The 20,178-nt window shown below is 42.4% G+C and overlaps 1 protein-coding gene across 1 annotated transcript in view; it reads left to right on the top strand.

The window, feature by feature from the left end:
• KCNT1 (potassium sodium-activated channel subfamily T member 1) overlaps positions 1-18,828 on the top strand; it is a 470,292-nt gene extending 451,464 nt beyond the window's left edge. Inside the window, 3 exon segments of the mRNA XM_029613498.1 lie at positions 6,220-6,520; positions 15,612-15,696; positions 17,838-18,828. Coding sequence (XP_029469358.1) covers positions 6,220-6,520; positions 15,612-15,696; positions 17,838-17,961 — 510 coding nt within the window. The 3' untranslated portion in view covers positions 17,962-18,828.
• Positions 18,829-20,178: the final 1,350 nt, after the last annotated feature.

The following is a 20,178-nucleotide window of genomic DNA, read 5'->3' as shown; positions in this document are numbered from 1 at the left end:
TGGGAAAAACCGGGGGAAAGGTCAGCATTCCATTTATTTTGTGGACCCAAATAAGGAGGGGACATTCAGACCCATTTTGGATTTAAAAATGGTGAATGCGGCCCTCAGGGTACAATAGTTTTGTATGGAAACAGGACATTCGGTCATTGTGGCAGTTTGCAAGGGAGAGTTCCTGATATCACTAGACCTCACAGTGGTGTATTACATATCCCAATCAGAGAGGAGCACCAGAACTTCTGGGAGATCATTTCTAGTTTGCGCCCTTCCTTTCAGGTTGGCGACAGTACCGCACACATTTACCAAAGTCATAGTGGTGGTGACTGTAGCCCTTCGGAAGGAAGGAGTACTGGTACACCCATATTTGGACGACTGGCTCATTTGGGCAAAGGTAATGGACCTCTGTCAGCTGGTGATATAGTGGGTCCTAGAGAGATGGAGTGCTCTGGGCTGGGTGGTAAATCTAGTGAAGGGCCATTGGATTCTATCCCAGACCTTGGTGTATCTGTAGGGCTCAATTTGACATCTGTATTGGCAAGGTGTTCCTCAGAGAGGAGAGAATGGTAACACTGCAGAGTCAGGTGCACCACCTGTTATGACTAAAGGTGCCTAGGGTTTGGGATGATTTGCAGGTCCTGGGTATTATGGCATCAATGCTAGAACTGGTTCTCTGTGTAGTCATGCATATTCGGCCTCTCCCACTGGAATCCATTATCAGAGGCATTTCAAGTTCCTCTCCTCCTCAGGAGGAGTCCAGGTTCAGTCTTTCCTGGTGGCTTGATTGGGTCAATCTGGAGAGGGATGGAATTGTAAATCCCAGTACCTGCCTGGTAATGTTAGGGGCAGTCTTCACAAGGCCGATGGTTGAAGGAGGAGGCATTATGGTCTATCAGTCGGTTAGAAATGAGAGCGGTTCGCTTTGCCTTGCTTTCCTTTCTGCCATGGTTACAAGGTCAGCCAGGGCTTTTTCTCGTGGACAATGCAACGATGGTGGGGTATATCCAACGACAAGGAAGGACCAAAAGTCAGATGGTTTCTCAGGAGGCTCAGGAGATGGTTCACTGAGCAGAGCAGCACCTAACAGTTCGGGCAGCGTCTCACATAGTTGGGGTGGAAAATGTGCATGCAGATTTTCTCAGCAGGCAAAAGGTGGACACTCGAGAGTGGGAGCTATTGGAGGAAGTAATGCTTCTTATTCGGGCCAGGGGCAGAACACCATGCATGGATTTGGTGGCGTCAAAATAAAACACCAAGGCAGCACAGTTTTACAGTTGTAGGGGCAACACAGAGCAGAAGGAATTGGTGCTCTGGTGCTTCCGTGGTCGCCAGGGATTCTTCTTTATGTCTTTCCCCCATGGCCATTGCTGGGATAAGTACTAAGATGCATAGAAAGACACCCAGGCAAAGTGATTCTAGTGGCTCCAGAGTGGCCACTTCGGCTGTGGTTTGTGGATCTAGTAAACTTGATGGTAAATGGACCATTAAGGTTCAGTCATCTTCTGAGGCAGTTACATCAGGGTCCAATATTTTTGGATTCGGCAGATCACTTCTGTCTTGTGGCTTGGCTTTTGAGAGGAAATGCTTGTGATGCAAGGGTTATTCCAAAGACATCATTGTCACTTTGCTGCAAGCCAGGCAGTCATCCACATTGCTGTGTCAAACAAGGCGGGCTTCAGTTTCCCATATTTTGACAGTTCTACAAAAAGGCCTATAGTTCTTTTCGGGTGCAGGTGGCAGCTCTAGGCTGTCTTCGGGGTAAGATGCAGGGAATGTCCCTGGCCTCCCATCTAGATGCGATTCGGTTTCTTTGTGGGGCAAAACACTTGCGGCCACTGGTGCAGAAGGTGTATCTCTCATGGAATCTTAATTTAGTTCTTGAGGGTGTTGTGTAAGGCTCCGTTCAAGCCATTGTGGACGATGACTAAGGATTTAACCCTGAAGGTGGTTTTTTGGTGGCGATTTGTTCAGCAAGAAGAATTTCAAAGCTTCAGGTGTTGTCTTGTAGAGATCCCTTTCTGAAGTTTACAGAGTGGAAAGTCATTGCAAACAGTGCCCTCCTTTCTGCCAAAGGTGGTTTTGGCTTTTCATTTTAGTCAAATGGTGCAATTCCCACTTTTCCTTTGTCAGTGCCACACACCAGGGAGCTTTGTGTGTTGGATGTGAGGTGGGAGTTGTTGAGGTATCTCAAGGTGACTAAGGTTCTGGAGATTGGATCATCTCTTTGTGCTATTGAGTGTTCCCAGGAAAGGATAAAACGTGCCTAAGGCTACTATTGCGCACTGGCTGAAGGTTGCAATTGGCTCAACATATATTTGTAGAAGTCATTCTGTACCAGAGGGCCTAAGGGCTAACTTGACTCTGGTGCAGGTGACCTCAGCTCACTGGAGGTCAGCTGGTCTCACCTCAAGAATTCTGTTGGGCAGGAACTGTTGCAGTCCTGCTCGCGAGGAGCACGGGCAGACTCCTTACCTTACGCGGCCGGTCGGGCTGCTGATGTCTTTTCCCTCGCAGCAGGCCTGCCGCCGTCGCCGGGCTCCTCCCTAGCTGTCTCCAATCCAGCACGTCAGGGTCGGGCCGCCGGGAGCTCCATCATGCGGCTGGGGACTCCCGCTGCCGCTCCTGCTTCCCCGAATCAGCTGGGGCCGTCCCTGCAGCTGTTTCCACGAGGCTGGGGTCTTCAGCCAGCAGGGAGGCCGTCCCTGCCGGTGCCTGCTGCAGTCCGGGTCCTACCCCAGCAGGGAGGCTGTCCCTGCCAGTGCCTGCAGCTTCCTGCAGCTCTCTGCTCTGCCTGCAGCCAGCCCTTCTTCTCTTCTTGCTTCAGTCTTCGCGGCTGGGAGCCGCACCTGCAGCCTGCCATCTCTCCAGCTTCGGAGCGGGGCTGCTCCGCTGCCTGCCTGGCAGGCAGCAGAGCAGCCCCTGGCGTCCTCAGCCTTCCACATGGCTGAGGACGCCACCTCAGCCTGTGGCGTCCTCAGCCATGTGGCGTCCTCAGCCTTCCACATGGCTGAGGACGCCACCTGTGGATCCTGCTTCTTTCTCCAGCTTCCTTAGGTGCGGGCACGCGCCTCTCGTCTGTTTTTCAAGGGCCAGCCAGGTGTGGCCCTCTGCTGACCCCACCCTGGGCGTTGTCCTCTTCAGCCTTACAAAAGGGCTCAGCGTCCATTCCAGCTTTGCCTTCACAAGGAGTTGGTCACTTCTGGGATCCTGCTGTCCTTCGCTCCAGGAGTCGTCCTTGTTCCAGCACTTCTTCAAGGTCCTGTGGTTCCTGTTCTTCGTTGGAGCTCCTCATCTTGTCCTTTTGTCTACGTTCCAGTTCTGATGTTCACCTGCTGTTCCAGATGTCCGTGTGCCAACCCTAAGGTCTGTCTCCTGATCCAGTATCTGTGTTCCAGTCCAGATGTTTGTTCCTGATGTCCGTGACCCAGCTCTGATGTTGCTTCTCCTGATCCTGAAGTCCGTGATCCTGTCTTGCTCTCCTGAACCCCTGGTTACTCGTTCCTGAGTCTTCTGTATGCTTGGTACCCCACGGCAAGCCATGTCATGGTCCGCGACCAGCCCCACGGGCGGGCTGAGTAGGGCACTTCATGATGCAAGCCTTGTACCTTGTTCCTGAATCTTCTGAAAGCCTAGTACCTTGTTCCTGAGTCTTCTGTACGCTTGGTACCTCCCGGCAAGCCATGTCGTGGTCCGCGACCAGCCCCATGGGCGGCCTGTGTAGGGAGTTTCATGATGCAAGCCTTGTACCTTGTTCCTGAGTCTTCTGAAAGCCTAGTACCTCGTTCCTGAGTCTTCGTCTGTGCCTGAGTCTTCGTCTGTGCATCCCAGAACCTTGTTCCTGAGTCTACGTCTGTGCCTGAGTCTACATCTGTGCATCCAAGTACCTCATCCCCGAGTCTCGTCTGAATCTCCATGTTCCGGTCCTCGCTGCCCTGGCCTCCATCTGGCCTGCCGCTTCTTGCTGAACCCTGCGGCAGGTCCGAAAGAGCTTGGAACGGTCGGAGGACTGTTCATAAGACCATCATTGCATTGTTGGTCTTCCGAAGCGTGCAGGTCCGGAGGAGGGTCAGTATCACCAGTCTTCAGTCCAGTCTCGCTCCCGTCCAGCCCATGCTCAAGCATGCCTCGCCTACCGCGGCACATCTTCGGAGTTCCTCTGGGGTCGAGCCGTGGCCCAAGAACACACACCTCTTGGTAAGTGGGACCGCTCTCCTAGCGCTCCACAACAGGAACTTGGAAGTCGCACTTTTGCCAGATATTGCCATTTGGATGTCTGAGTTCCGGACTCCATGGGTTTTGGAGAGAGTGTATTGTGAGCAGGCCTATCACATTGCCACTCAAAATAGGGGAGCTTGGGTTCATCCCAGGACTCTGGACTAATCTGGGGTATGAACAGGAAAGGATAAATAGTTCTTACCTGCTAATTTTTGTTCCTGGAATACCCCAGATCTGTCCAGAACCCCATCTGTTCAGGAAAGCCCGCTCATCATGACAATATGTTAATGATGCAGAGTGACTTGTTTGATTAAATAAGGTTTTACTTAGTGTTCTTGGAATGAGTTTTCCCATAGAGACTCTGTCTTCCTCCTGTTCATTAAGGGTCTCAGTTATTGTTATAATTATTCTCATCTTGGCTTGGGTACAGGTCATACTGAGGGAATGTAGGTGACACACTGGATTAAATAGCAGTGTCAGTAAAGCTTTTCTTCTTTGTCTCCATCTGCTGGCAGGGAGGCAAAACCCAGGAGACTGGACTGATCTGTGGTATTCCAGGAATGAAATTAGCAGATAAGAACCAATTTTCCTTTACCCATTAAGGGGGCAAGTCTCATAACTGTGAGTGTCTGCTGTACATACAGTTTCTACGTACTTTCACCCACAAGCTTTACTTGTATACTTTCCCTTTGGAAAATTGTTCTAGTAAAAAGTACTTGCAGAGATTTGCATCTGCTTTTTTCTGTGGCTACTTTTTTTTTTTTTTTTACCTGAAAAACCAATGCTCATAGTTTTGAAAAAACAAAACTACACCCGCTGCTGCTTCCCCCACCCTGGAAATACCTCCATAAAAATATGGATTAATAAAAACAAGGACAGTGTAGAATGACACGTACTTTTATCCATGTGTAAGGTGGGCGGTATTCAAAAAAAACCTTTTACTCATGTAAATAGCCATTTACACTGGTAAAGGACTTTTTAAAAATTGCACTCTAAACACACATCGGTAAAGGCTTAAGCAACAGCTTGAGTGATGTATAGGATTCCTAGGTTTAGTTTTTCAATTCCACATCATGCATTATGGAGTTTGTCTTACCATACTTAGGGTAAAGTTGCCAGTTCTTCTCAATGGGCCGGATTTTAAGACCTACGCGCGGGCGTAGATTTGTGCGTACTACCCGGCAGCCGCGCGCATGTTATAAAATCCAGGGTCGGCACACGCAAGGGGGAGGGTTCCCCCTAGGGGAACCCTCCCCCACCTTCCCCCACCTTCCCCTACCTAACCCGCCCCCCAGCCCTACCTAAAAACAACCCACTAACCTTTATTATTTAAGTTGCGCCTGCCTCCGGGCCTCTGGCCACGCCCTAGACCACCCACGCCCCACCCCTTTTATCAAGCCCCGGGACATACGCGCATCCCGGGGCATGCGTAATCCAGCTGGATTTACGCGCGCAAGGCTTTTAAAATCTGCCCCTATGCCTTTACCGACTGCTGGATCATGATTCACCAGGGTACAGCATTACAGCAACTGGCTTTGCTGGAAATGATAGCACTTTTATAATAATCCTAGGCAGCAATATTTGAATTCATAATAGCTAGCAAGTGGGTGAAGAAGATTAATTATGGGATTCTTTTCATATTGAGGACAAATACCACACACACTTTAGCATTAAATAAAATACAGTTGGTAAAAATAAAGGTCAGCAAACAGATTTCTTTATGTTGGATTTAGCTAGTAATCACATGACTTAGAATTAAACTACCCTCGAGGCAGTATAGATTTTGCCAACCTGATGAAGGACATTTAATTCTAAAAAAAAACTAGTCAGCTGCGGATTAAGTGAGTCCAGTGAACAGGTGCCTCCTGTCGTTGTTTTGTGGACCTTCACACCTACATCTCTAAATGGAGTTATAAATATGGCAACTGCCTGACTACTCAATATGTATTTGGAAGTCTCTGAGCTTTCAGCAAATGTGGTGTCACCCTTGTATTTTCTCAATCCTTCCAGTCTCAGATTTCAATCAATGTTGAAGACTGTGAGGATACTAAAGATGTTAAGGAGCACTGGAATGTGAAAGCAAGCCACAGGAACTCAACCTCAAGTGACCAGTCAGAGCACCCCTTACTGCGGCGAAAAAGCATGCAATGGGCACGCAGGCTGAGCCGAAAAGGGAACAAGCACACCCCCAAGACAGCAGAATGGATCAGCCAACAGCGGCTGAGCTTATACAGGCGATCAGAAAGGCAAGAGCTTTCAGAGTTGGTGAAAAATCGAATGAAGCACCTGGGCTTACCTACCACAGGCTATGGTAAGTATACCTTTGCCCATTTGATTATGACTGCATTCTTAACGAGTATGGGTTAATTTAAATGCAAGTTTTCCATTTAATTTTGCATCAAGCTGATCCAGTGTTCCTGCATGTGAAAGTAACATCATGCAGTAGACTCTTGTTATAGGCATTTCATCAGGTGAACACAGACATTTACATCTATTTACTCTTTTCTGGGAAATCCATCCCTGCCACGAGTCAATAGATCTAAAGTAAAAGCCAACATACACTTGACGTTTCATATTTAACCCAGTTCTGCAGGTATAATTTGAAGCTCATGAGTATTCCACTATTCAAGACCATTCATTACTCATCTTATCACTTGAGTTCTGAGTCTTTAAGGTTGCTCCTCATTTATTCATAGAGCATCAATCTAACTAATTTTCAGGAGACTTACTCATAAAGGGTTAAATAAGATATAAAACTTGTCTGCAGTTTTCATGAAAGCAAATATATCTTCGGAAGTGTACAGTGCCTGAGGGGCATGGTATTATGATATATATGACTTCTCTGAGAAATTGCTGGGATTAGCACTCTTACTCAGAATACATCCCCATGTCTCAGCTTCAATTAACTCTAAAATAAGCCTTCTTGCTTTCTCTGCTTTTCTTTGTTTCCCCATTTTAATCTATCCAGTCTGCTGCCTGTCTTCTTTCATGTTTGTTACAAACTGCCTCGCATTTTCTGAATTCTGCTTTTTTAAGTGCTCTCCAGCATTTAACCTCAGAGGTTATTAAGCAAAAATTGTTTTTATCACTGAGCACAGACATTCAAATGAAACAATCAGGCACAAGGTAGGTAGGACAAGCATCCACCCCCTCCCAATAAATTTTGCTAAGGACATAGTACCATAGGAGATAACAGCAGGAAAAGACCAACTGGTCCATCTACTCTGCCCAATTATTCCTCTCCAGAGCCTTGAAACCTAGGGGGTCATTTACTAAAGGGTTTTTCCTATTTTGCTTAGTAAACAGGACCCCTAGATAGTTACCATACCAAGATGGCCATTACACAGGCATCTGACCTCCCTCTATAGCGTGCAAGACAGATCTGTGTGAGCACCTGCTTTTCTGCTCTGACTTCTAGTTATTAGTGTGCATGCAATCTTCCCCACAGAACCTGCAGCTATTTAGTTCTGTCTTTTGCAGCCTGTCAGACAGATCCCCTTCCAACCTATCAAATACTTCAATTCAGTATTAATGGAGGTCAAACGTTACACAGGTTCCATTTCCAGGATGACAGCAATGGCTTCTTATACATGCATAAAATAGGATCCCCCTTCACTGAAAAAATTCATGCATTAGAAAATAGTCAGTCTTCACCTCAGTGTTGAGTTCCCAAAAATCATGAATGGTTCTTCACTACCTCACTTCTACCTCATTTATCACTCTCTCTAAGCTAATGTTGAAAGGGTGGAGGGGGTAGTATAAAAAAAGGATGTTATCCAAGCCATAACAGCATGAGGTCCTAGTAGCTAGACAGACAGAGCACATGACTTGTATGCTGTGTGTTAGTATTTGCCTTCTTAGGTGCTTTTTCTGGAGTATGCAGTACATATGTTCTGCATATAATCTCTGTGTGTAGTTTCCACTTAATGAATGTTTGGTGATGCAGATGAGTACTCTAATTTAGACCTGAAAGGATTATAAATGGGGATGGTATGTGGGGTGATGATGTACACGTAAATGTATGTAGGGAAGGTAAATGTAGATACCATAAAAGATCTGTTGGGGAAGAAGAATAAAGGTGGATCAAGGAGATCCAGTGGAGCCTATAGAATCAGTTACTAAATAAAATGGGGGATTGAATCAAAGTGTTGAAGGAAGAAAGCAGGCAGCAGTCTATTCTGGGATGCTGGAAGGGGATGTGTGTGGCTGTTAGGCTTCTTGGAGGTAGAAAATGAAAGGTATATGGGGAGTATTTTCTGGTGTAGTGTGTATGGGGGTGTTGATTTAATTATAAGATGATTTGTGAGAGGCTGCAGCTGAGAAAAATGTGGTGTGAATAAGTTGGGAGAAGGGTAAAGAGAGAAGAAAAGGTGGGATTAATAGAGACCATGCCAAGCTGAAAGAGGAATAATCTGATGGAAAGCAATGTAAGGGAGTAGGCCAAAATGATAGCATGCAGTAGGCAGAATGTGCAGGGAATAAAGGCAGATATATAAAGCTTGGAGAAGAAGGAGCTGAGGGAAAAGGTATGGGAGCTGCAAACATAACTCTTAAAAGCTTGAATGGTATTGCATGGCTGGAGCCAGCAAGCCCAATGATTCACTTCTGCCTCTATGGTTATGGTTACATTCTTAAGGGTTGCATGTCATTGTCTGGACTAGACCCCCCAATGACTGCCTGCTTCAATAAAGAAGGGAAATTTTCATATCCCTTATGGCTGAATCGCAAAAGGTTTCCAAATTTCAGCAAATTTAGATTACATTGAATGAAATTAGTTCCAAGAGCTACAACCCCATTAACACAACTCCATCACATGAACTCTACATTACTCTGTTGCATGGTCAACAGGTATAGGATGTTCATTGAATCTACATTTCACACTGAAAGTGCATGCCTCCACTCTTAGCCATGGTCATTGGTCATAACTCAGTTAGTGTATGCAGGCACATGAAAATCATTGACAGAACATTAACCTGCTTTTATTTGATATCTTTTTTTGTTTTTGCCCATCGATCACAGCAGCTTAGAAGCTTGTCTCCAATACTGCTTAATCGCTGCTTGCTGATTTTTCTCTCTCTCTCTTTATGTCTGTGCCCTTTTTCTGTATGTTCTGTAGAGGATGTAGCAAATTTAACAGCCAGTGATGTGATGAATCGGGTAAACCTTGGATATTTGCAAGGTAACTTCTTCTCCCTGGGAGTCAAGCGTGGACTCAATGCACACAGCATTACGAGAACCTGCCAGCTGAGTCAAACTATGCCAATTAGTTCTCACCTTGAAGAAATGCTAGTCTTTTAACACAGTTTTTTAAATTTTTTTGGAAAGAGGAAAACAGGTGTTAAAGACTTTTGCCCAACTATTCTTCCCCAGAAAATTCATGAGTCAAAAGCAGATGGAAACTTGATAGGTCATTAAGAGATTTTAATAGAAATAAATGCTTCAGATGCCAGTAAAAGTAAAAACACCTGTACTGAACGCAGCAGGGTAGCTCACCCCTAATGTAAATTCAAAGTACCCCGTTCAATAAAAAGTTAATCTTATCCAGTAACCTAAGCAGTCCTGCTTTAAGATGCCTCTGCTGCTAAGTATAAAACAGACTCCAAGGCAATAGAACGTTTTCAAAATGGGGGCTCTTTCTTCTTGCCTCCTCCTGAATACAGAAGTCTGTAACAACCTGAGAATTCTCTTCTCCTCATCCAGTAACCCAAGATCCTAGCATATCAACCCCTTTTATGGTTCTTTTAAGTTTGTATTGAAGTTTATTAGCTGGGAATATAGATTGCCTTGACTAGGAAATTATGCACACTTCCTGCTGTGGCCACACAAACTTTAAAGAGGCACTAGTCCTGAATGACATCCTCTCCTACTCCCCCCTCCTCACCACAGATGCAAAAAGAACCTCCACCAAGCATCAAGCACCACCACCCAGCTCCCCTTACCAGCTGGAATCCCTAGTTCCAAATTGGGTAGGATCAGTCCCCAGTTATTCTTGCCCCACTGGCACCAACATCCAAAATGGCAGCTGGTGACCTGAGGCTCTTCTTTATCCTGAAGGAGTCAACCAGGAAGGACATTGTAAAGCAGGATTCTGTATTGAAATTGAGGCTGGGCCATTCCTCATTCCTAGGGAATTCCTTTCAGGTTAACATGGTAGGAGGTGCAGAGATTTGGTTCTTAAATCCTGAGAGGGAATTTGCCATTGCACCCAACCCAATAACCTGAAATGGAAGTCATTGTAGCTGACCCAGGCCCCAGTCATGCCCAAACTGGAGTTCTGAAGAATCAATCTTTGAGAGGTATGATGGAAGGAGTCTGTCCAGGCAGAGGCATAATGTTAGTACATAAAGGAAACAGATATACATAGCGCTTTACAGATATAAAGTGATTTTATATATATATCAAATTGTCTTCCAAAATTTATGGCTGAAAAAAACCCAAACAAATCAATCTATGACACTTTCAAAAACTGCACGAACAAGAAAATGAAAAGGAGACTTAAGTTTTTTAATATTGACTCCTTAGCAGACAACAATGAAGGTAAAAAGACTAGATGAGAGAGTTTATACATTTGCATTTCAGATATTTGACAGACCACATTTAAGGTGACAAGTTGGCATTTTCGTATGGTTGTGTGCTTATTTACCCAAAACTGGCCCTAAAACATGGTTTCATGGAAGTCCCACTGGTACATGGGCAGATGTTCTAAAGGATTTTTCCCATCTTGTGTCTATGGGGAAAATGCTTAGTACATGGGCCCCATAGTATATTGCCGACTGGTTTAATATCCTTTGTATCTCGCTTAGGGCCAGATGTACTAAACATTTTTTCCATAGACACAAAATGGGAAAAATGCATTTGGCCCTTTACTGTTAGCTACAGCAGGTGAAACATACTACATTAAGATATATCTTCAATTTATTAGAATTCATAAGGAAAAATAATTTGCTTTAAAGTAGTATTTTCGTGTGGTATATCTAGAAAATCTAATTATTCTGCTCAGGAACTTTGACGTTCCTAAACAATTATGGAGCCCAACATTTTGCAGCATCTCTAATTTGGAAAGAGGCAATGTATATGTGTGAAATTTAGGTTAGCACATGGTGTACTCCGGGCTGAGACACATCTATCCTATAAACCAATACCTATGGCAATATACTGAGTGGGTTAGAAGTGCTTTAATTCAGTGCATGATTTCAGCAGGTAAAAGGCTTCTACCATGGATCAGGAATGCCTGCAATAACCAATGGGCCTTGCCCGGACTGTTTACAGACATCCTGCTAAACTCACCTCCATCATAGCAGAGCTTTGTATGGTTATAAATGTTTCAAGTCACTGCATTCATTCCATCGGCACCATTCACTGTAAGGCTGAGTTGGGATACAATTGTTTATTCAGTATCTGGAAAAAAACAAAAAAAAAAACCCCACTAATGTGAACAATGCCCTGTTTTAATTCCACCTCCATCCCTCAATCATATCTTTAACAAAACTTGTACAGTCTACAGTGAAACTGCCAATTTTGCACGACCATTAACTGTTCCAGTCTAAGAATCCTTACAGGCCCAATTCAAAATTTCATGGCCCTCCTATATCCCTACCCTAATAGCAATTTAGATAGCCAGAAAAGGCCAAATTGTTCAGTGAGAGTCACCATTTTTTCATGTTAGCACCAAAGAGTATAAATATCTTATTTATATCTTAACCCATTTTTCCAACCAGTCGCCTCTCTTTCCCGATGCAGTGTGTCTTAGTGTTCCTAGTGTATACGAACTTGCTTGTCCCTCTGCTTCCTGTATGAAAAACAAACTTAGAGCACATGTATTGCTACATCAGAAGATTATTCCTTCTTCTCTCCTACCTTCTGCCATGCAGAGGTTCTGTCTGACGTAGGCCGTACCACTTCCTAGGGCACTTGTGCATTACCTTCTGGGGCAGATGAAGCTACTGTCAGAATGAGTGGTTAAAGGTGAACTCGAGAAAGGAAAGAAAAATAGAAGAAAAATCAGTGGACCCTATTTTTACAAGGCGGTTTTTGCCTCTGTTGCTAGGGCAAATCTTGTTTGAACACAGGGGCTGGTGTCTTTGGGCAAAAACGGTAAAAGGAAACCATAAATTCAGAGTTTGATGATTGGACAAGAGGGTGGGATTTGGTAAACATAGCCTAGCTTTTAAATATTGTCTGCTGCTTTGACACAAGTTCAAGGTCGCTGTTGTATTGTTGGAAAGCCTTGAATAAGATCTAGAACCTGGTATGTGGGCACATGGTCATTAAGCATGATGCATGTGAAAATCTATTGAGAGACGCCATGGTTGCCATGGAGAGCCTTACAGTGAACATAAAATCTGTGTAACATTCACACCTCTGCCTTTTTCCCCTTACAAATGTCTCATCCATTTTCCACCCTGTACAGTGCCTAGAAATGAAACCGGGCAGATTAGATGGGCCTTATCTGTCTTGATATTCTATATTTCAAGGTACTGCATATGGCCAACTGAACATATGAACCCAGGAGCTGCTCAGTGGCTATGGCATCCATTACATGGATATTTGTGCAGATAGGAGGCTCATGAAGAGTAGTCATTTGATTTAAACTTGCATGTGTATTATATTTCTGCAGAAAATTTTATAAAACTTTGAAACTCATTAAAATATTAAAGTGCATTCCAAGCAGCAATAACATTGTGAAAAATAAAAAGGAATATAGATGGACAGTTATTAGAGCGATTATATAGAGAACAGAGCATGCCAAAGCGAGGGGTAAATTCACTATAGAACCCTGTTTGTTCGGTGTTTGCCTTATACCTTCAACCTTCTCGGCAATGCTTCTTATTCTCTTCTCAGTTAGTTTACAGTTGTTTTCTTACAAGAGAGTTTGGACCTTGTCTGTTTTGCATCATTATGTGCCTAGTAGGGTCAGGTGGCAGAGCACTAACTACCCCCATACACACACATCTTCTCAGTCAAAAAAGGATCATTCTCAGTTCATGTCCCAGATCCTGCACTTAAACCCCAGCCAAAAGAATTTTGAGCAACAACTCCATTTTATTCAATCTGAAGAGAAACCAGAGTATTTTATGTATGTATATTCACACCTGTGAAATATACTGACCCAAGCATTCAGGTTTAGAAATGTTTCAGCTAGATTTCTACATTTTGTAATGCTTGACATAAGTGGCTCTGTTTGACTAAATTGTACTGTACTTTTGGGAGACTAATTTATAATGTAATTTTAAGATGCATAATTTAGATAATAGAATATGAGGCTGCAAAGAGCTGAAGGATTATATCACTTTATTTTTGCCTATCATTCCCATTTTCTCTCAAGGACAATTGCTCGCATCAATCAGGGTGGTCTTTGGTCTTTATGAAGAGAGAAGTTACACTAACACTGGTGTATACGAACTTGTTTGTCCTAACTCGCAAGCTAAATTGGAATCCATACTAATAAACAGACCCCCATGGGAGCAATACTCAGCCACTGGCCAACTTGCAAAGTTAGCCAGAAAAACTTATCCAGCTTTGACGGGATATTCAGCAGCACAGCTACACCATTGAATATATAATGTTAGCCGGCTAATTTTAAGAACACTCTATGGCTTAACCAGAGTTAGCCAGATGACTTACCTAACTTAACTCTGCCTATGTTATCTGGCTAAACTTTAGCCTGATAATGAGTTTTCCTGCTATAACGTAGAGCATTTCTGGGCAAAATTAAGTTAGCCAGCATTCAGCCACTGAACATGAACTCCATGGAGCCAAATTGATAAATCAGGGCTCCTAGGGAAGACGTTTACTGCCTCCGGGTATTTACCAGCTGAAAGACCTTTGAGCAACAAAAACATATTTGATGAACCATATTGCCACTTTCAACATTTCTGGCTTTATAAACCCCTTCAATTGCCTCTTCTCTAAACACACACAATCTAGATTAAAAGATGACCAGAGGTCCATCAAATGTATTCTTCTTATTGTCTAATCATTTTCAAAATTATTTGGATTGTTTCTATATGCTCATGATATAACCATTATTCAGACTTATCTAATAGATGCTAATCAAGGGATTTGCTCCTATTCCCTTTTTGCAATCAGGCACAAACATTCCCCCAGTGGCTTTACATTCATGGATGAAGTGGCTTGCTTTCCCTTCAGATCACCACATGCCCAGTCTTGAGTGACTGAAAGAATGTTGGACTCAAAGGACTAATATAGTTATATAGTAGAATGAAGTACTTGCAATTGCCCCCATATGCCAAAATCTTGGACAGATACCAAGAAGCAATTGTTTTTACAAAATAGACAGTTTGCTGCAAACAGTAGCTCACTTAGCTATGACTCGTGCTGTAGCAGTGAGGAATGTACTGCTTACTATCAGTGGAGAGCCAGAAACCAGAGCTTTCCAAACCTGTCCTGGAGGCCCAGTCAGGTTTTCAGGAGATCCACAATGAATATGCATGGGGTAAAATGTGTATGCTATGGAGGCACTGCATGCAAATTTATCTCTTGCATATTCGTTGTGGATTTCCTGAAAACCTGACTGGCTTGGGTGGGTCCCCCCTAGGACAGGTTTGGAAACCACTGCCATAGACTATAGAATACTTCTGTGTTTCTCTTCATCCTCTGTCCCCCCAGAACTTCGGTTCACTGAAAGCCATAATAGAGTGGGAAAAAGGACAGACATCAGACCCAAAAATATGTTCAAACATTCTAACAGTTTTCTTCAATGCTAGAGAGTGATTTGCTCTAAAATAGGAAATACAAATGGTGAGTTTGCATAACTTCTGAAACTGGTTAGTTACTATCTTTTTCTTCACGGACATTCTGATTTTAGTTTTTAGTTACATCCCTCAGTGTTTTGACTTATAATTGTGACAGTGACCAACCCAACAGAAACAGCTCAAGATAGCCTTTCTTTCACTACCTACAATTGGCCATGTAGTGTGAGAAGAAAACATTGGATAATAAGTGTAAGAAAATAATCTCTTGAAAGAACTGGCAGCCGAGCCAAGAGAAACCAGGGCAGTAACACCCATTAACTCCAGTCAAGCCACCTCCATCATTCTAACACAAACACTTTAGTAATATATGGCAATTATATATGAGCAAAAATAGCACATGAAAGTAACTTTGGTTTCAAGAGGATAGTATCCAAAGATTCATCTATATTTGGCCCAGAGCAAGTTAAAATCACTCAGCACTAAGGATACAAAAGTGTCCTCATGATAATAAGGGTAGATTTGCTTCTGTCATGTCTTGTAGAAGCAACGTCTTCTGGTTCCACCTAGCCAGTGAGACATTTTGTATTGTCGAGCATACTCTCCCATTGAGAAGGAGAGGAGTATGGGAGCTGAATAATGTAACAACATTGGCACATCCCAAATCCTTGTTCTTTGTCTTTCTTGCAGATGAAATGAATGACCACCAGAATACGTTGTCATATGTCCTCATAAATCCACCACCAGACACACGATTGGAAGTCAATGACATTGTGTATGTATTTAATGGGGAAGGAAGTTATAATGTTGAATAAAATACATGATATGATACATTATTTACGGTATATTTAGCTCATGCCTTTACTTTTTCCCTGTAGACGCTGAATAAGAGAAAAGCCTTCGTTAATCAATCCTAATTGAATCTTAACTTCCAAATGTCTCCTAGAAGAATATGAAGCACAGTTGTTCAAAGTAGTTAAATCACAAGCAGATTGTGATAAATTGCAGATGAAATGTAATGTGGACAAGTGCAAGGTGATGCATATGGGGGAAAAATAACCCATGCTATAGTTACACAATGTTAAGTTCCATATTAGGTGCTACTACCCAAGAAAGAGATCTAGGCGTCATAGTGGATAACACATTGAAATCGTCGGTTCAGTGTGCTGCGGCAGTCAAAAAAGCAAACAGAATGTTGGGAATTATTAGAAAGGGAATGGTGAATAAAACGGAAAATGTCATAATGCCTCTGTATCGCTCCATGGTGAGACCGCACCTTGAATACTGTGTACAATTCTGGTCGCCGCATCTCAAAAAAGATATCATTGCGATGGAGAAGGTACAGAGAAGGGTGACCAAAATGATAAAGGGAATGGAACAGCTCCCCTATGAGGAAAGACTAAAGAGGTTAGGACTTTTCAGCTTGGAGAAGAGACGGCTGAAGGGGGATATGATAGAGGTGTTTAAAATCATGAGAGGTCTAGAACAGGTAGATGTGAATCGTTTTTTTACTCTTTCAGATAATAGAAAGACTAGGGGGCACTCCATGAAGTTAGCATGTGGCACATTTAAAACTAATCGGAGAAAGTTCTTTTTCACTCAACGCACAATTAAACTCTGGAATATGTTGCCAGAGGATGTGGTTAGTGCAGTTAGAATATCTGTGTTTAAAAAAGGATTGGATAAGTTCTTGGAGGAGAAGTCCATTACTTGCTATTAATTAAGTTGACTTAGATAATAACCACCGCTATTACTAGCAACGGTAACATGGAATAGACTTAGTTTTTGGGTACTTGCCAGGTTCTTATGGCCTGGATTGGCCACTGTTGGAAACAGGATACTGGGCTTAATGAACCCTTGGTCTGACCCAGTATGGCATGTTCTTCTTCTTATGTTCTTACAATTGTCTGTCTAAAATAACATTTCTTGTAAAATGTTCACACCTCACCCTTTGCCCCTACTCCCACCTTTGCTTCCCTTCCCCCTTCCCCCTTCTCCCTTCCTTTGTGCTCTCCTCCCCCCCCCCCCCCCCCCCCCCCCCCCAATATACGCTGGTTCCATATTCATTGTAAAACCTGTTGCTGAATTCTGTTCCTTGTTAACCGAAGTGATGTTCACAACGTTCACAGGTATAGAAAAACTGTTAACTAACTAAATAAATATATAATTTTACATTCATCATGCATTTAAATGAACTTTTATGAGTAAGAGTCAGGTGTGCTAAGAATTTTCCCATAGATACAACATGGGAAAACAATCCTTTGGTTACATCAGACCCTATGTCTTTAATTTTTTCCCTTCTTAAAGCTATAGTGCTGTAGAGAAAATAAAGTAGAAGATGAAGGGAATAAAGAATTTAAGAATGTGGACTATAAGGAAGGAATAAGAGGACCACATGAAACCTTTGAGTTATGATTAAAGCAACTTTGTGAAAAGTTGTAGATTTCCTGTGTTTGATTGGTTTAGGCCTCCCTGCCATCTCTTCAGCTTACTGATTGAATTGCTTGTGTACACATTCAGTTTCTGCATATTGAAAAAAGAAGACAAAACTTGAGATAATGTACACTTTCCAGAGCTGACCTTATCAGTCAATAGGATAGACTTTGTCAATATGTTTTTCTAATTCTGTTTATGATAGGTTCGAAGAAAACACATCCTAAGGTTTATCTTTTCTCTGTGCCATCACCCAAATATGCACAAAAAGTGACTTTAACATTTTTGTTGTGCTTTTGATTGTAAAATGAATGACATTCCATTTGTGTGGTGCAGGCAGAAATGTGTTGGAAGAATATTGCTTAAGAGCATTCCTTCAAATCTTAAGGAAGCCAAAGTAAAAATATGGCATGCAGTTAGAACAATGAAAATAAAATTTGCTGGTGTGTTGCCTTAACAATTACCTTGTTCTCTCCTTTCTAGGTATTTAATACGATCTGACCCCTTAGCTCATGTGTCCAACAATTCTCACAGTCGGAAAAGCAGCTCCAGCTACAAGATGGACACAGTGGCCAATCCTGAAACAAGGGATGAGACACAGTTATAAAGTGGAATAAGCCAATAAACTTATATTTCTTTGCAGAACTAATGCATGGAGTTATCAGAAAATTCAACCTAGAGATATACCCATGGTATATATGATCTATCAAAGACAAAATGATGTCAAGAAGGACTTTGAACAAAAAGCAGAAATCATTGCTGAAACAGCTGGATCCCTTCAAGTTAGCAATTTTTTTTATTTACTTAATGTTGCACTAAGAAAATATTATTTCCCCCCTCCAAAATGAACTGCTCAGTCAAATTGAAAAGCAAACCTTATAAACTTTTTCCTGAACCAGCCATACACATGCCGATGGATTATTTACTGTCTAGTCTTTGGATGCATTGTCATCAATAGAGAGAGATTTTCATTAGGCCAGCTAAACTGCAACTACAGTAAATATAAAAATTGTGATGGATGGTAATCAACTTTAAATACATCGCCTGAATAATCAGTGAAAAAATGACCATTGTAGTACAAGATATACATAGTGTTTATGATTTGCTTTATTTTCTTATCATGGAGGTCCTAGTCAAGATGCAGCCACGACGACTGAATTCAAAAGGTCCTCAGCTTCTGTTGACTACTAGCTAATTTATAGCATGGTGGAAGGACTCATGAGAGATGTAAGCTGAACAAAGAGAAGGGATGTGAGGACACCAGTCTCTCAAATTATGGATATTAATAATCTCCATTTTCAAAAGAAATTTCCTTTCCAAAATATCAAGAATGCACTTATCACAGCAAAGCCCACCCCTCGGAATTCTCAAGAGACGTTGGTGGCAGGTACCACCCAAACTCTCTGCTACTGTGGCATTATCATCAAATCATTACATTATCGCCTGACTCACTCTTTTTCTTTCACCTTCCACAAATAAGAAGATTGTTAAGCAATCATTAGTGATCCACTCAATGACGCTCTCAACTTCTCTACTACTACTACTACTACTACTATATCTTCTAGCATTCTAAAAACCTTTTTCCTTTCTATTTTACCTCATGGCTTTTCCAGATTTACAGGGCTCCCAGGCCCTACTTTCCAGTTGTCCTACCTACTCTTACAGCCTCCATAACCTTGAGTACTGCACCTTAACACCAGTATTGGTTCTGTCAACTTTCACTGTCTCTCTGTGCACCATCCCTCAATCTCCTTTGTCCTATCAGATTTAAAATATCTAGATGCCCGTTGACTCATGCCACATAATCAGCCCTTGTTAGCTCAAGTGCCCCTCTCATCAGCAACTGTAAACTACACAGGGGTCACATTTTCAAAAGGGTTTAGGAACCTTGCTCAGACTTTTTGAAAATGAACTAGGGCTGAGCATCTAAATTAGGTGCCCAAAAAAACTGGACAGCTACAGGGTAGACGAAAAAGTAGGTGCTTAGCACTGATTTTCTGCACTAGTCAGCAACTTAGGGACCTAAACCTAGGCAAATAAATTGCAGCCCTAAATTTAGGTCCCAAAGTTTTAGATCCCTAAATTTAGGGAAATTTTCAGCTGGAAAAAAAAATCTTAGGTCTCTAAATGTGACTGAAAATCCTCCTAAATTAAGGACCCTTAACATATAAGTGCCTAATTTAGGTCCTGAGCATTATTTTTGAAAATTGACCCCGTAATTCGTATGTCAACTTCCTTGTTCCCATTCCCTTTAAATCTCCAATTTTCACTATCTGCTCTACTGCTTCTTAAACCTATTTTTACATATAGGGTCCCTCTGCCGAACAAGACCAAAAATCAATGACCACACATTGTGAAAGTTTACCTTCACATCCAGGAAAAAGCACCTTAATTAGAGCAAAGACATATTGCGTAATTTATACTGCGTCACTTTTGTATTAGATGTTCTGCAAGCTTATTTATTTTGGAAAACATGCATGTAAATACTTGAACGGAATTTAAAAAAAAAAGAAATAGCACTTTAGTCTTCAATATTGCCAGATCCTTCTCTACACTGCCAGCTCCACAAGCTCTTATGTGGGAGGTAGTGCATTGATAGACTTTCATTGGTGTGCATTGCTTCAGGAATAAATTCCACTTCAGATCCAACTTAAGCCCCTCTGCAATCTGCACACTCTGTTGCTCCCAGTGAATACAGACTGTAGCACAGTGCCACTGTATTGAAAAACAAGTGATCACAGACATGGAAAAATGAGTCTAATAAAGCAGAAGCTCTTATATTCACCATGAAGATTCCTTCAAACACTTCCAAAAAATATTTTGA

The sequence above is a fragment of the Rhinatrema bivittatum genome, chromosome 8, assembly GCF_901001135.1.
Source record: "Rhinatrema bivittatum chromosome 8, aRhiBiv1.1, whole genome shotgun sequence".
NCBI classification, from domain to species: domain Eukaryota; kingdom Metazoa; phylum Chordata; class Amphibia; order Gymnophiona; family Rhinatrematidae; genus Rhinatrema; species Rhinatrema bivittatum.
Note: the sequence above shows the minus strand (reverse complement) of the source record. Positions and strands in the feature narration are given on the sequence as shown.